This window comes from Neoarius graeffei, chromosome 1, assembly GCF_027579695.1.
Source record: "Neoarius graeffei isolate fNeoGra1 chromosome 1, fNeoGra1.pri, whole genome shotgun sequence".
Classification (NCBI taxonomy): domain Eukaryota; kingdom Metazoa; phylum Chordata; class Actinopteri; order Siluriformes; family Ariidae; genus Neoarius; species Neoarius graeffei.
The window spans coordinates 118,136,993-118,151,175 of NC_083569.1; the positions used below are offsets into that span (position 1 = coordinate 118,136,993).

Genomic DNA, 14,183 nt, shown 5'->3' on the forward strand with positions numbered 1-14,183 from the left:
GTCACAGTGACGTTGTCCAATGACGACGCCAGCTAGAGCTCAGCACAGCGTATCCGCGTATCTCAATGTTTACACAGCACCGGAGCTGACACGATCTAGATTGAATACGTGGACCCTGGCGGATTCCCGTTTCCCGGCGTTTCCAGGCGGTTTAATGTAAACGGACAGTGCATCCGCGAAGAAAACGAGACAGATACGGTCTAATGTAAACTTGGCCATAGACACAGACAACCATTCACACTCACATTCACACCTACGGTCAGTTTAGAGTCACCAGTTAACCTAACCTGCATGTCTTTGGACTGTGGGGGAAACCGGAGCACCTGGAGGAAACCCACGCGGACACGGGGAGAACATGCAAACTCCGCACAGAAAGGCCCTCGCCGGCCATGGAGCTCGAACCTGGACCTTCTTGCTGTGAGGCGACAGCGCTAACCACTACACCACCGTGCCACCTAAAATTTCATTTATTGGTTAAAACTTTTGTAATTACAATTCCGTAAGCAATTCACTCACTGGCATTCAAAACGTACTTCCATGTCTCATTTGGGGAAACAGATGGACTGTTCCACTGGGGGGGGGGGGGGGGGGGTAGAGGGGTTTCCCGGATTCTTTGTGGGGCAGCCCATTGTGAAGGGGGTGTTTTAGGGGTAATGACTTAAAAGTCATTTTAGGGGTCCAATAAGGTATTTTTGTGCACGTCAGTTATTGTATGTATTTGTGTGTTATGTGTTTTCTTATTTGATTTATTATTTGGTAATAATTATGTTGTTGTTTAGTTAACTGATTATTTTTGACAGTGGGGCTATCCAGTGGGTGGGGCTACAGTTAGCAATGCTCTATATTAGGCCCAAGAGCCTCAGTAGGTGAGTGTTGGTGGTGAAGTGAATGTGTCTTGTTAATTGAAGTTGCTCTTGATGGTGGTTCAGGGTCTGAGGACTTAGCCTGGCTATTTATGCTTGTTTATTTTCGTTTTGTACAGTTTTTGTTTTTGTATATTTTTTCATGCACGTTTGTCATTGTAAATATTTGCACATTTTTAAGAAAAGAGAAAAAGAAAGAAAAAATAAACGAAGCCTTTTCGCTGAAAACTATTTGGTCTCCTCCATCTTCTCCGCCACTGTGGCTATCCTGCCACATTGATCATGTCATTTCTTGTTGTGTAGGTCATGGAGACTTTTTACTTTTTTTTTTTTTACTCTGTAAGACCTTGGTTATGCTACAGCTCACAATGGGTTTGTGAATACTTAGTGATGAAAAATTGGTAGCATCGCCACCAACTGTGTGATCCACAGTGAATGTTTCGCAAGTTGTTTATTCATGTGTCTCCACCTTGTGAGTGGCCAAAAACATTGTGAAAAATTTCAAAGCATGCATTGTAATTTGGTGGCGATGTTTTTGGCGGTGAATACTTGCAGATGGATTTGGGAATATTTATTGAAGCTTGTGGAAGCATCGCCACCAAGTACCTCATTTTCATTTAATAACCCATCGCAAAGCATGTAGTTTGACCATTGTCAAATGGAAGCTATTTAAATTGTAGTGAAGTAAAATACCACAAAATAAACATAAAGTAAAAGTAAAATTATATTTTTAAAAGTAGAAGTACACACACACACACACACACACACACAAATCAACTTCATTACAATTACGAGAGTAATTGTAATTCATTACTTACATCCCTGTTAATTGGCATGCTATACAAATACTAATGACCATCTGCTCTGGTCTGCTGAAGCCTTCACTGACTTGTTCCAACCAACATGCACTGGCTCTTTGCTCATAGACAACTAGCCTAGTATGAATAAGAAAGGGAAGATATTGGGAGAAAAGATATATGTTAAAATGTGAAAGAGAAGGAAGTACAGCCATGAAGGTCCTGCGGGATGGCATTACAATGTTTGGAAGTGAGAGCACTAAAAGATTAATGTCAGTATGGTCTTAGGCACCAGTAGTAGACCAGGACTGGTAGACCTGGTCTACTGAGCAAGTTAGAGCAAAGGGTGTAGGGCTGAGGAACTCAGAGACATACAAAAGGCAAGGATTTGATTCTCTGTGAGACAAGTAGCCAGTGTAACTTTTGGAGTATGGGGTTAATGTGTGCTGAATGTTTGGAATGCATAAGGACAGCTTGATTGTGAATATGACTACAGCGACATTTACATGGACCCTAATAATCAGACTAAAGCTTGATCAGAATGAAATTTCTTAAAAATAAACAGCTCAATAGGCTGAGATACCCCATTCCGATTGAGAATTTAATCAGAGGTGGTGTAGACCTCTGATAGTCCGTTGATCCAAAAATATTAGCCATGTAAATGCTCGAGCGGATTGCCTTCTGAACCAGTGCATGTTCAGTACACCTTCATGCAGCAATGACATCCCAGGTGCTGTTTTGCAGTCTCACAGTAACAGCATATTCAAAATCACATGCTGCTTTTGGAAGTATTGGATAATTGTTTGAACATCTCCCTTGTCTTTCATCACAAGATAAATGTTCTTCTTCTTCTCATATGTCAGCCATAGCTGACTGTTGTCTGTTTACTGCAGATTTGTTAGCTAGCTCAAGAGCTACCTTGGGTGGACGTTGAGGATGTAGAACAGTTCCCACCTAACCATTCACACCCATGGGCAATTTAGAGTAGCCAGTTAACCTAATCGCACATCTTTGGACTGTGGGGGGAAACTGGAGCACCCAGAGGAAACCCACGCAGACATGAGGAGAACATGCAAACTCCACACAGAAAGACCCCCATTGGTCGTGAGGTTCGACCCTAGAACCTTCTTGCTGTGAGGCGACAGTGCTAACCACTACACCACTCAAGATAAAGGTTTACATTGACTTATGTTCAATGGAAAAAAGAAAACAACTGGTAGCTGCATTGGTGGACATTTACTAGGATTTAGATTGACAATAAAACAGTTACTCATAGTCCTTGTTTGTTCAGGTCAGGTATGGAGCAGGGGTGGCATGGCGGTGTAGTGGTTAGCACTGTCGCTTCGCAGCAAGAAGGTCCTGGGTTTGAGCCCAGTGGCCGGCGAGGGCCTTTCTGTGTGGAGTTTGCATGTTCTCCTTGTGTCTGTGTGGGTTTCCTCCGGGTGCTCCGGTTTCCCCCACAGTCCAAAGACATGCAGGTTAGGTTAACTGGTGGCTCTAAATTAACTGTAGGTGTGAGTGTGAATGGTTGTTTGTCTCTATGTGTCAGCCCTGCGATGACCTGGTGACTTGTCCAGGGTGTACCCCACCTCTCGCCCATAGTCAGCTGGGATAGGCTCCAGCTTGCCTGCAACCCTGTAGAGCAGGATAAGTGGCTAGAAATAATGGATGGATGGATGGATGGATGGATGGATGGATGGATGGATGGATGGATGGATGGATGGATGGATGGATGGATGGATGGATGGATGGATGGATGGATGGATGGATGGATGGAGCAATGACTCACAAATGTTGCACAGTCTTTTCCCAATGATGCACTGCAATTGGTGAGCTCTGTCTCATTTAGCTAGCCAGGCTTGCTCATGCTGTCCCCTAATTTTGTCTTCAGCAAGCTTGCTAACGAGGCCCCGTTATCTCAGTTTTTCTGAAGGTAGCTAAGCGCTAGGTAGCTTTGGTGAGCCTTTTTATACAGCAAAAAAGATCTGCCTTAGACAGTTCCTTCAAGGCAGTCTATGGCTTTAAACTTCTAACTTTTATGCATCTATCACTCATGGGAAGGCACTTTTGGTTCATCCACCATCTTCACTCCACTCCACTTCACTCCACAATGCAAACACATTTTCTTGCTTCGAAATGACCAACTGTGGTTTGTACAGTACCCTCTAATCAGAGCAAGTTTATCATGACAGTACAGTATTTTCCCCATGAGCTAACAAGTGATAAAAGAAAACAAAACAATAGTTACATGTCCTTATAGTATGCACTAGAAGAAACTGAAAATCATTCTTCATACTGTCTGTACACATGATAATCAGTAGGGATGTACGGAGGGTTTTAAACAGAAAAGCCAAAGAAGAGGGAATTATAGTAATCTAAGCATGAGGTTATGAGACCAAGAACCAAGGTTTCAGCGGCTTTCAGGCTAAGTAAAAACTGAAAAGTGGTTTTTGTAAGTGCATGTAATATAGCACTCAAATGAAAGTGTTCTGTCAAAAAAAAAAGATACCTAGATTGTCTATTCCGTTCATACTGGTAATGTGTCATTATGGGTTATGGAAGAGAAACTCCAGGAATGACGTAGGGGTTCATACGTCGTCCAACCAGCTGGGGGAGTGATGTACCCACTGAAATACAAACACGCATATTTCCACACAGACGACTGTTTCAGCGCCTCCCACACACTTTTATACACACAGGAGCAAACACTTTCCATCATCATCCTGTGTTGCTCTGCAATATTGTGAAAGCAATTACAAGGTGATAACGTCTATAAGAGCAATGCTAATAATGCTACTAATAATAACAATAGCATGTATAACAAAAACACTTTCCATCTGTCTCCCCTGACATGCACAGCATTTTGTTCTCACTCTGCATTATCACACCGTATGAAGGCAGGGATTTGACATTTCACAAGTTCAGGAGGTTATGGCTGAGAATGGCAGCATGAGCGGGAGAGTGCTTTACTCATGCGCTTCCAAGGCAAGCGTTTTATAATCCTGATACATGACTGTGAAAAGAAAGCAGGTCTAGGCCATGCTAGCACAGAGGAATTCCAGACTAGCAGCAGGGTTAGGGTTAGTTTAGGCTAAAATAGGAAGTTAGCAAAAGGTCAGTGAAAGTATTAGCTAAGATGGAGCCAATTTAAGCTCACTAGCAAAGGGCAAATCGACTTTATGGCTGACCTAGGGCTAGTGCTCAGCTAGCACAGGAGCAGTGGATGTTGGCACAAAATTTGTAAAAGCTACAGTGGATCAGTGGTTAGCGCAGGGACAGTGAAGGAAGGGTCAATGGCTATAGTAGTGGCTTAGATATAGCGCTAATATAGGGCTAACAAAGACTGGTCAGGAGAATGGAAGGCCACACCCATTTCTCAAGCAAGCAAAGTACACACCAGTCGGAGGTCAAACAGGACAGGAATTGCTATCCAAGAATCAAGGGAAGTGAAGGTAGGGTTGAGTAAGTGTTAGTCAAAGTCTGTCCCGTCCCTGTACTAACCAGACCCTTAGTACACAGGGCAGTGCCAATCTCTGTTTCTATAGCCCTCGGCCTCTTGCTTATTACATAGCTCGGATTACAGTGGGGGTTGAGTCCTCTGGTAACCACAAGAGTTTGAGTCCCTACTCACATCTGTATTGCAGTGTGCCTCGGCAGATGGCAGTAGGTACCATTTTTATGATAGTTTTTTGTATGACCCAACCACAAGTAGAATTCACGATCTCCCAGTCAGGAGGTGGACACGCTAACCACAAGGCCAACTCACCGTGTAAGTGTTAGTTCAAAAGTCCCTTCCAGTGCCAGGACCTGATCTTCCCAGGTAGCCTGCTGTCCCAGGCCCTTGCGGCACATGGGCGGCACCAAACTCCATTTATGGGGGGGGCTGGTCCTCTGGTAACCACAATACTTTGACTCTCTACTCACATCTGTATTGCGGCACCTCACCAGATGGCATTTTTATGATAGTCTTTGGCATGGGCGCCGCCAGGGGGGGAAAGGTTAGAACAATTCTAGGGGCCCAGCACTGCCATGGGGCCCTTTAAGGGGCTGATAATATGCTTTTAATGATTTTAATAAGACTTTTGAAATAACAACAATGCAATATTCCATCTGGTAAAATGAGCTAATTGAACAAGGTTGTCTATTTCTTGAGTTCTTCAACATATTGTCATTTAACCCTCCCCCTTTTGCGAAATGGTACGGTCCAGTTCTGGTAGAAGCGCAGTGCGTTAAATCTGTGTGCTGATTAGTGCAACGCTACTTGCTGCTGTGTAGCGGTGCAGCAGCCAGCAGTGGAGTGCGTACAGTCTATGATCGCTAAATATGAAGAGTGGCTGTCAAAAACGTAAAGCAAGGCAGCTGAAAGCTGAGAGGGACTGGAGAGGCAGGCAACTGGTCACTCAGTTTTTCCAAAAGAAAGGTAGCTATTGCTCACATGTGTGTTCAAAACATTAGCGAATGGTAAATGAACAGTATGAACGTGGTTGGATTAGCCTATCAAGAGAACACTTTTACAGTTTGTACAGTGACATTTTTTCCATTTTAATAACTGAACTGACTTGTGTGATAAACAAGATGAAATATTACGTTATGCTGGTGCGAATAACTAGTGCTAATAACCAGCTTCATAACTAATGGGGTGCCCTAAATATGCACAGATTCAGCCTCAGGGGGGCCTCCGCCCTACCAAACCACTGAACCCCCCTTTGGAGAAGGAGGTAAGCAGCAATACAACCCATAAATGCTTTAGGATTGAAGTTTTTAATGAGCGAGCGCCATATACAGTTTGCTAGATTAAAGTGTTGCTAATAACGGACACCAGTCAAGTGTTTGACATGGTTACGTGTGTGGAATGTTCACACGTTCTAAACCATTGGTTTCAAATTGAGGAGCTGGAGAAAGCGCAGCACACATAAAAGAGGGATAGAGGTTACAACACAATCCACAATCCATAACAATCCATGGGATTTCCATAGGTATTTTGATGCTGGGTAGAAAACTTTTTCTATGATTTATAAGCAGTCACATCACACATTTCACTACCAATTGTCCTAGCACAAGAAGGCATGTGGCAAAATCTTGAATTTTCATTTGTGATTGTAAATGCACCAGAATTAGTCACTGACCAGTTTTCATCTAGTCCCTGGTAGGTTAATACATAAAATGTAATAACAAAGTCACAAACTCAAGGTCCATGGGCTATCAAAAGTCAAATAATGACAATAGTGCAATTGTGACGAGGGTGGGCAAAGTTGGGGGGCCCAAAATTCTAATCTTTCATGGGGCCCAAAATTTCTGGCGGCGCCCCTGGTCTTTGGCATGACCTGACCGCAAGTAGAACTCCCGATCTCCCAATCGAGAGGCTAACCACTAGGCCAGCTCATGGTGTATGTACAACCCCGATTCCAAAAAAGTTGGGACAAAGTACAAATTGTAAATAAAAACGGAATGCAATGATGTGGAAGTTTCAAAATTCCATATTTTATTCAGAATAGAACATAGATGACATATCAAATGTTTCAACTGATAAAATGTATCATTTAAAGAGAAAAATTAGGTGATTTTAAATCTCATGACAACAACACATCTCAAAAAATTTGGGACAAGGCCATGTTTACCAGTGTGAGACATCCCCTTTTCTCTTTACAACAGTCTGTAAACGTCTGGGGACTGAGGAGACAAGTTGCTCAAGTTTAGGGATAGGAATGTTAACCCATTCTTGTCTAATGTAGGATTCTAGTTGTTCAACTGTCTTAGGTCTTTTTTGTCGTATCTTCCATTTTATGATGCGCCAAATGTTTTCTATGGGTGAAAGATCTGGACTGCAGGCTGGCCAGTTCAGTACCCGGACCCTTCTTCTACGCAGCCATGATGCTGTAATTGATGCAGTATGTGGTTTGGCCTTGTGATGTTGGAAAATGCAAGGTCTTCCCTGAAAGAGACGTCGTCTGGATGGGAGCATATGTTGCTCTAGAACCTGGATATACCTTTCAGCATTGATGGTGTCTTTCCAGATGTGTAAGCTGCCCATACCACATGCACTAATGCAACCCCATACCATCAGAGATGCAGGCTTCTGAACTGAGCGCTGATAACAACTTGGGTCGTCCTTTTCCTCTTTAGTCCAAATGACACGGCGTCCCTGATTTCCATAAAGAACTTCAAATTTTGATTTGTCTGACCACAGAATCGTTTTTCACTTTGCCACAGTCCATTTTAAATGAGCCTTGGCCCAGAGAAGATGTCTGCGCTTCTGGATCATGTTTAGATATGGCTTCTTCTTTGAACTATAGAGTTTTAGCTGGCCACGGTGGATGGCACGGTGAATTGTGTTCACAGATAATGTTCTCTGGAAATATTCCTGAGCCCATTTTGTGATTTCCAATACAGAAGCATGCCTGTATGTGATGCAGTGCTGTCTAAGGGCCCGAAGATCACGGGCACCCAGTATGGTTTTCCGGCCTTGACCCTTACGCACAGAGATTCTTCCAGATTCTCTGAATCTTTTGATGATATTATGCACTGTAGATGATGATATGTTCAAACTCTTTGCAATTTTACACTGTCAAACTCCTTTCTGATATTGCTAAACTATTTGTCGGCGCAGAATTAGGGGGATTGGTGATCCTCTTCCCATCTTTACTTCTGAGAGCCGCTGCCACTCCAAGATGCTCTTTTTATACCCAGTCATGTTTATGACCTTTTGCCAATTGACCTAATGAGTTGCAATTTGGTCCTCCAGCTGTTCCTTTTTTGGACCTTTAACTTTTCCAGCCTCTTATTGCCCCTGTCCCAACTTTTTTGAGATGTGTTGCTGTCATGAAATTTCAAATGAGCCAATATTTGGTATGAAATTTCAAAATGTTTCACTTTCCACATTTGATATGTTGTCTATGTTCTATTGTGAATACAATATCAGTTTTTGAGATTTGTAAATGATTGCATTCCGTTTTTATTTACAATTTGTACTTTGTCCCAACTTTTTTGGAATTGGGGTTGTATTAGTACAGACTACTAATTACTAAAACAGGCCATAAGATCTTATCCTAAAGTAAGGTGACAAGGGAATGGGGTAATAAAGTTAATCAATGCACCAGTTTAGCCTAATATAAGACTAGCTCTATATTAAACAAGGGCATTTCAGGCTAGTACAGATCAGCAAAATGCCAGGAGAAGCTATGATGGATTAAGTGATGGTTAGTACAGAGCAGAATATTAAAATAGACTATTCTAACAAAGACTATTAAATGACCAGTTTAGGCTAATATAGGGTGAGGAAAGACTAGTCAGTGGACACTACAGAAATACGGTGAAGGTTAAGGAAATGTGAAAGTGAAGCTAAAAGAGAGCAGTTAGTAAAGGCTAAATCAGATTGCTGAAGTTTAGGGCCAGTGCTAGCTATCGCTATCACAGGTCAATGGAAGGTAAAGGCAGGGCCAGTTTAGTCCGAGCACATGTCATGTGTAATAGTTAAGACAGGCCAGAACAAGCTAACATAAAACCAGAGGATATTAAAATAGGAGCAGAAGAGACTATCAAAGGACCAGTTTATGCTAATATAGGGCGAGTGAAGGCTAAAGTTAGTGCAAGGTTAAAATAATAAACGTTCTTCTGAGGTTATGAAATCTAGCACAGAGCCAGTACATGCTTAGAAACTAGCTAAGGACCAATTGAAATTAGCACTGATATGGTTAATGATATGGCGGACAAGTGGACATGAATTAGCATATAACTACCAAAGGCTATTATCGGTCAGCTAGGAAGTAAGGACAAGGTCAGTTTGATCTAAGGCACAGCTATGCTAACAGACACTAGCGCTGGATGTGTGTAGGCTGACGGTAATAAGAGGTGAGCAGAGATGAAAGAGCAGTGGGAGTTAGCAATATGACCAGGGGAAGCTAAGACAAACTGAAAGAATGTTAGCAGTTTGTAGTGTGTGTGTGTGTGTGTGTGTGTGTGTGCGCACGCATGTTGGGACACAGGAGAAGAGCTGTGGGCATAAAGGTGAGTGAATTTCATTTGTGTCTCTACAGGAATCACGCGAACGCGTGGGCTGAGTTTTATTACTGATGTACCTCGGGATCTCTCCAGCGTCGTGTTTCCTGTGAGGAGATGAGGCGGGGAGGGGGGCGGGGTCATGTTACCTTTCCCTCTGAGAGAAAGTTGAAGTGGAGACTTTATAAAGACGTGTTCCAGAGTGCGAGTCAGGAGGCTGAAAGGTTTCGACTCTCACCTCCTGCAGACGTGTGAATGGAATTTTCTTTAGTGACCGATCCATTCCCTCTCTCTCTCTCTTTCTCTGTCTGGTCCTCTCCCTCGCTCTCGATTTCTGTTCTTCAGTCCTCTATTTATACTTTCTTTATACTATACTACGTTCAGTGCTGTAGTTCATTTCTTTCTTTCTTTCTTTCTTTCTTTCTTTCTTTCTTTCTTGACAGATCCATTCCTTCATTCTCTCTCTCTCTCTCTCTCTCTCTCTCTCTGGTCCTCTCCCTCACTCTCGATTTCTGTTCTTCAGTCCTCTATTTATACTTTCTTTATACTATACTATGTTCAGTGCTATAGTTCATTTCTTTCTTTCTTTCTTTCTTTCTTTCTTTCTTTCTTTCTTTCTTTCTTTCTTGACAGATCCATTCCTTCATTCTCTCTCTCTCTCTCTCTCTCTGGTCCTCTCCCTCACTCTCGATTTCTGTTCTTCAGTCCTCTATTTATACTTTCTTTATACTATACTATGTTCAGTGCTATAGTTCATTTCTTTCTTTCTTTCTTTCTTTCTTTCTTTCTTTCTTTCTTGACAGATCCATTCCTTCATTCTCTCTCTCTCTCTCTCTCTCTCTCTGGTCCTCTCCCTCACTCTCAATTTCTGTTCTTCAGTCCTCTATTTATACTTTCTTTATACTATACTATGTTCCATGCTATAGTTCATTTCTTTCTTTCTTTCTTTCTTTCTTTCTTTCTTAGCAGATCCATTCCTTCATTCTCTCTCTCTCTCTCTCTCTCTCTCTCTCTCTCTCTCTCTCTGGTCTTCTCCCTCACTCTCGATTTCTGTTCTTCAGTCCTCTATTTATACTTTCTTTATACTATACTATGTTCAGTGCTATAGTTCATTTCTTTCTTTCTTTCTTTCTTTCTTTCTTTCTTTCTTTCTTTCTTTCTTTCTTTCTTTACAGATCCATTCCTTCATTCTCTCTCTCTCTCTCTGGTCCTCTCCCTCACTCTCGATTTCTGTTCTTCAGTCCTCTATTTATACTTTCTTTATACTATACTATGTTCAGTGCTATAGTTCATTTCTTTCTTTCTTTCTTTCTTTCTTTCTTTCTTTCTTTCTTTCTTTCTTTCTTTCTTTCTTGACAGATCCATTCCTTCATTCTCTCTCTCTCTCTGGTCCTCTCCCTCACTCTTGATTTCTGTTCTTCAGTCCTCTATGTATACTTTCTTTATACTATACTATGTTCAGTGCTGTAGTTCATTTCTTTCTTTCTTTCTTTCTTTCTTTCTTTCTTGACAGATCCATTCCTTCATTCTCTCTCTCTCTGGTCCTCTCCCTCACTCTCGATTTCTGTTCTTCAGTCCTCTATTTATACTTTCTTTATACTATACTACGTTCAGTGCTGTACTTCATTTCTTTCTTTCTTTCTTTCTTTCTTTCTTTCTTTCTTTCTTTACAGATCCATTCCTTCATTCTCTCTCTCTCTCTCTCTCTCTCTCTCTCCCTCCCTCCCTTCCCCTCCACTTGCCTGCCTGTCTCTCTCCTCCATGGAGAAGCAGGAATCTCAGACTCTTCTCCCCAGATCAAGGCTGGTGTTTGTTTGATACTTTTGCTCCTTCTGAGCCATGGAGACTCCTCGCGTTGGGCGTCATTTCTTTTGGGTCTCTGCCATCCCACTTTCCTTCCTCTCTCTCTGATCTCACGCTGATATCCTGCGTGTCCGGAGGTGCATTGTTGAAAAGAGTTTTATTCTCCATGGTGTTGAATTCTCAGTTTGTAAAACCATTTTTTTACCTTGTCCTTTTCATCCATGTTGTTCCACACTGGAGAATGTGTGTCTGTGTTCTCCAGCAGGAACAGTGTTGGAGTCGGAGCACATCACTGCATCAAACACCTTTCAGTGTGATCATCTCTCACAGTGCACTCCCACTTCCTCCTCCTGCGCACGTCGGACTGCAGCTCTCACACGTTAGCACTTATGCTCTTTCACAAAGCAAACATGAGAAGAATCTCATAACAAAGACAGAAAAGTATAAAATACTGCGTTGTTCTGTTACAGGAAAATAATCAGTGACTCTCACTCCATTACGGTTTTAGCACATCCCCGAGTGTTTTATTCCTCTGACACCACAGCAATGAGACAACAACTACAGGTTTATTCAATAGAGAATCAAATCAAATCAAGTTTATTTGTATAGCGCTTTTAACAATAAACATTGTCGCAAAGCAGCTTTACAGAATTTGAACGACTTAAAACATGAGCTAATTTTATCCCTAATCTATCCCCAATGAGCAAGCCTGTGGCGACGGTGGCAAGGAAAAACTCCCTCAGACGACATGAGGAAGAAACCTCGAGAGGAACCAGACTCAAAAGGGAACCCATCCTCATTTGGGCAACAACAGACAGCCTGACTATAATATTAACAGTTTTAACAGGTATAACCCTCAACTGTCCTCATGGGGCCGTCCTTCACAGGAGCGGTGCGATAAAACTCCGACCAGACACAGGGCACCAGGATGGATCAAGCAGGTCCGAGGGGCAGAAGAGGCCAGCATCTCAATCCCAGGATCAACATGTAACTCAGAGGGACAGATTGGGGGGGGGGGGGGGAGAGAGAGAGAGAAAGAAAACACAGGTTGTTAGATATGCCCTAAAAATGACAAGTATTAAATCTGTGTGGTAGGCTCGCAGAGACAAGAGTCTTTACATCAGGCATAACACACAACAATGGCATGTTAATATGGTAAAAAATATCATGACCTGCTCTGGCTGGATGCTTGATTGGGTGATGGGAGCACACTCCTCAGCAATGATGAGATGCAGATGGGACCCTTAGGGCTGGCCAAGACAATTCAGTTACATTTCACCGGGTCTGGGACATGCGACAGAATGTCTGACGGCCAATTCCCTGCAGGCTACGATAGCCAGTTGAGGTCTCCACCCTCTCCACCAAAAGATTTCCTGTTGACTCCATGTAACTCAGAGGGACAGATTTGGGGTGGGGGGGAGGGAAAGAAAACACAGGTTGTTAGGTATGCCCAATGTCACCTGAATAAGTAGGAGCAGTATACATATTGCACCGAGTACAAGCAGGGACTCCGGCAACTAACTATGACAGCATAACTAAAAGGAGAGAGCCAGAAGGTAACACAGGCATGAGGGAGCCCCGAGACATAAAGCAGCCAGCCACTACACCGTCAACAAACTCAAGTGAGCAAGTGAGTGGGGACTGACAGCATCCATACATCCCAGTTTACCAAAACACTCTATGTCTGAGGACCCTCCAGATCTACACCTTTACCTCATAAACACCATTAACAAAAGGCTTGACTAAACAGATATGTTTTCAGCCTAGACTTAAATGCTGAGACTGTGTCTGATTCCCGAACATTACTTGGAAGGCTGTTCCATAACTGTGGGGCTTTGTAAGAAAAGGCTCTGCCCCCTGATGTAGCCTTCAATATACGAGGTACCAGCAGATAGCCTGCACCTTTTGATCTAAGTAGGCGTGGCGGGTCATAGAAGAGCAGAAGTTCACTCAGGTACTGTGGTGCGAGACCATTTAGTGCTTTAAAGGTCAATAGTAGTATTTTATAATCATTTTAGAATGACATGGGGGACTTTTCATTTACTGTAACTTACAGGAATGAAAGTCTCCTCATATTCACTCAGGAACAAGACTCGTTCTCCTCCGTTCTTCTGTGTTCTTCTCCGTTCTTCTCCATTCTTCTCTGTTCTTCTCTGTTATTCTCCATTCTTCTCTGTTCTTCTCTGTTATTCTCCATTCTTCTCTGTTCTTCTCTGTTTTTCTCTGTTCTTCTCTGTTATTCTCCATTCTTCTCTGTTCTCTGTTCATCTCCTGCTCTCTGTCCTCTAGGTTTGTTTGGTTTTTCTGACTTGGAGCCCAAAGTTCCAATCTGATTGGTCAGGAGGTACAAAAGTGCTTGATGTTGCTCAATGCTTTTCTGAAATCAAACACACACACTCACACACACAATATTTCATGAAACAAAACCTCTTTTTCTATATCTTGCTCAGGGTTCTGGGTCCTGCAGTAACGTTCAGACTGAAGCCCAACGCTGGGAACATCACTACAGCACTGCTGGCTCGAGTGGCAGGTACACACACACACACACACACACACACACACACACACACACACACACACAATATTTTTCTGCTCAGCCAAGTTAAACAGAAAATGCACCAGTGCATCATTGCCGAGAGAGAGAGAGTGTAGGCAATATTAGTTTTCAGTCCCAGCTCGACTTTTGCCCATGTTTCATGTGATACATTCAACTTTGTTCTGTGGT

General features: G+C 42.7%; 1 protein-coding gene across 1 annotated transcript in view; it reads left to right on the forward strand.

Moving 5' to 3' along the window:
• The window catches only part of ptprn2 (protein tyrosine phosphatase receptor type N2), a 573,154-nt gene that overhangs the window by 258,088 nt on the left and 300,883 nt on the right, over positions 1-14,183 (forward strand). Inside the window, exon 11 of the mRNA XM_060920656.1 lies at positions 13,909-13,988. Coding sequence (XP_060776639.1) covers positions 13,909-13,988 — 80 coding nt within the window. The remainder of the gene's footprint in view (positions 1-13,908; positions 13,989-14,183) is intronic.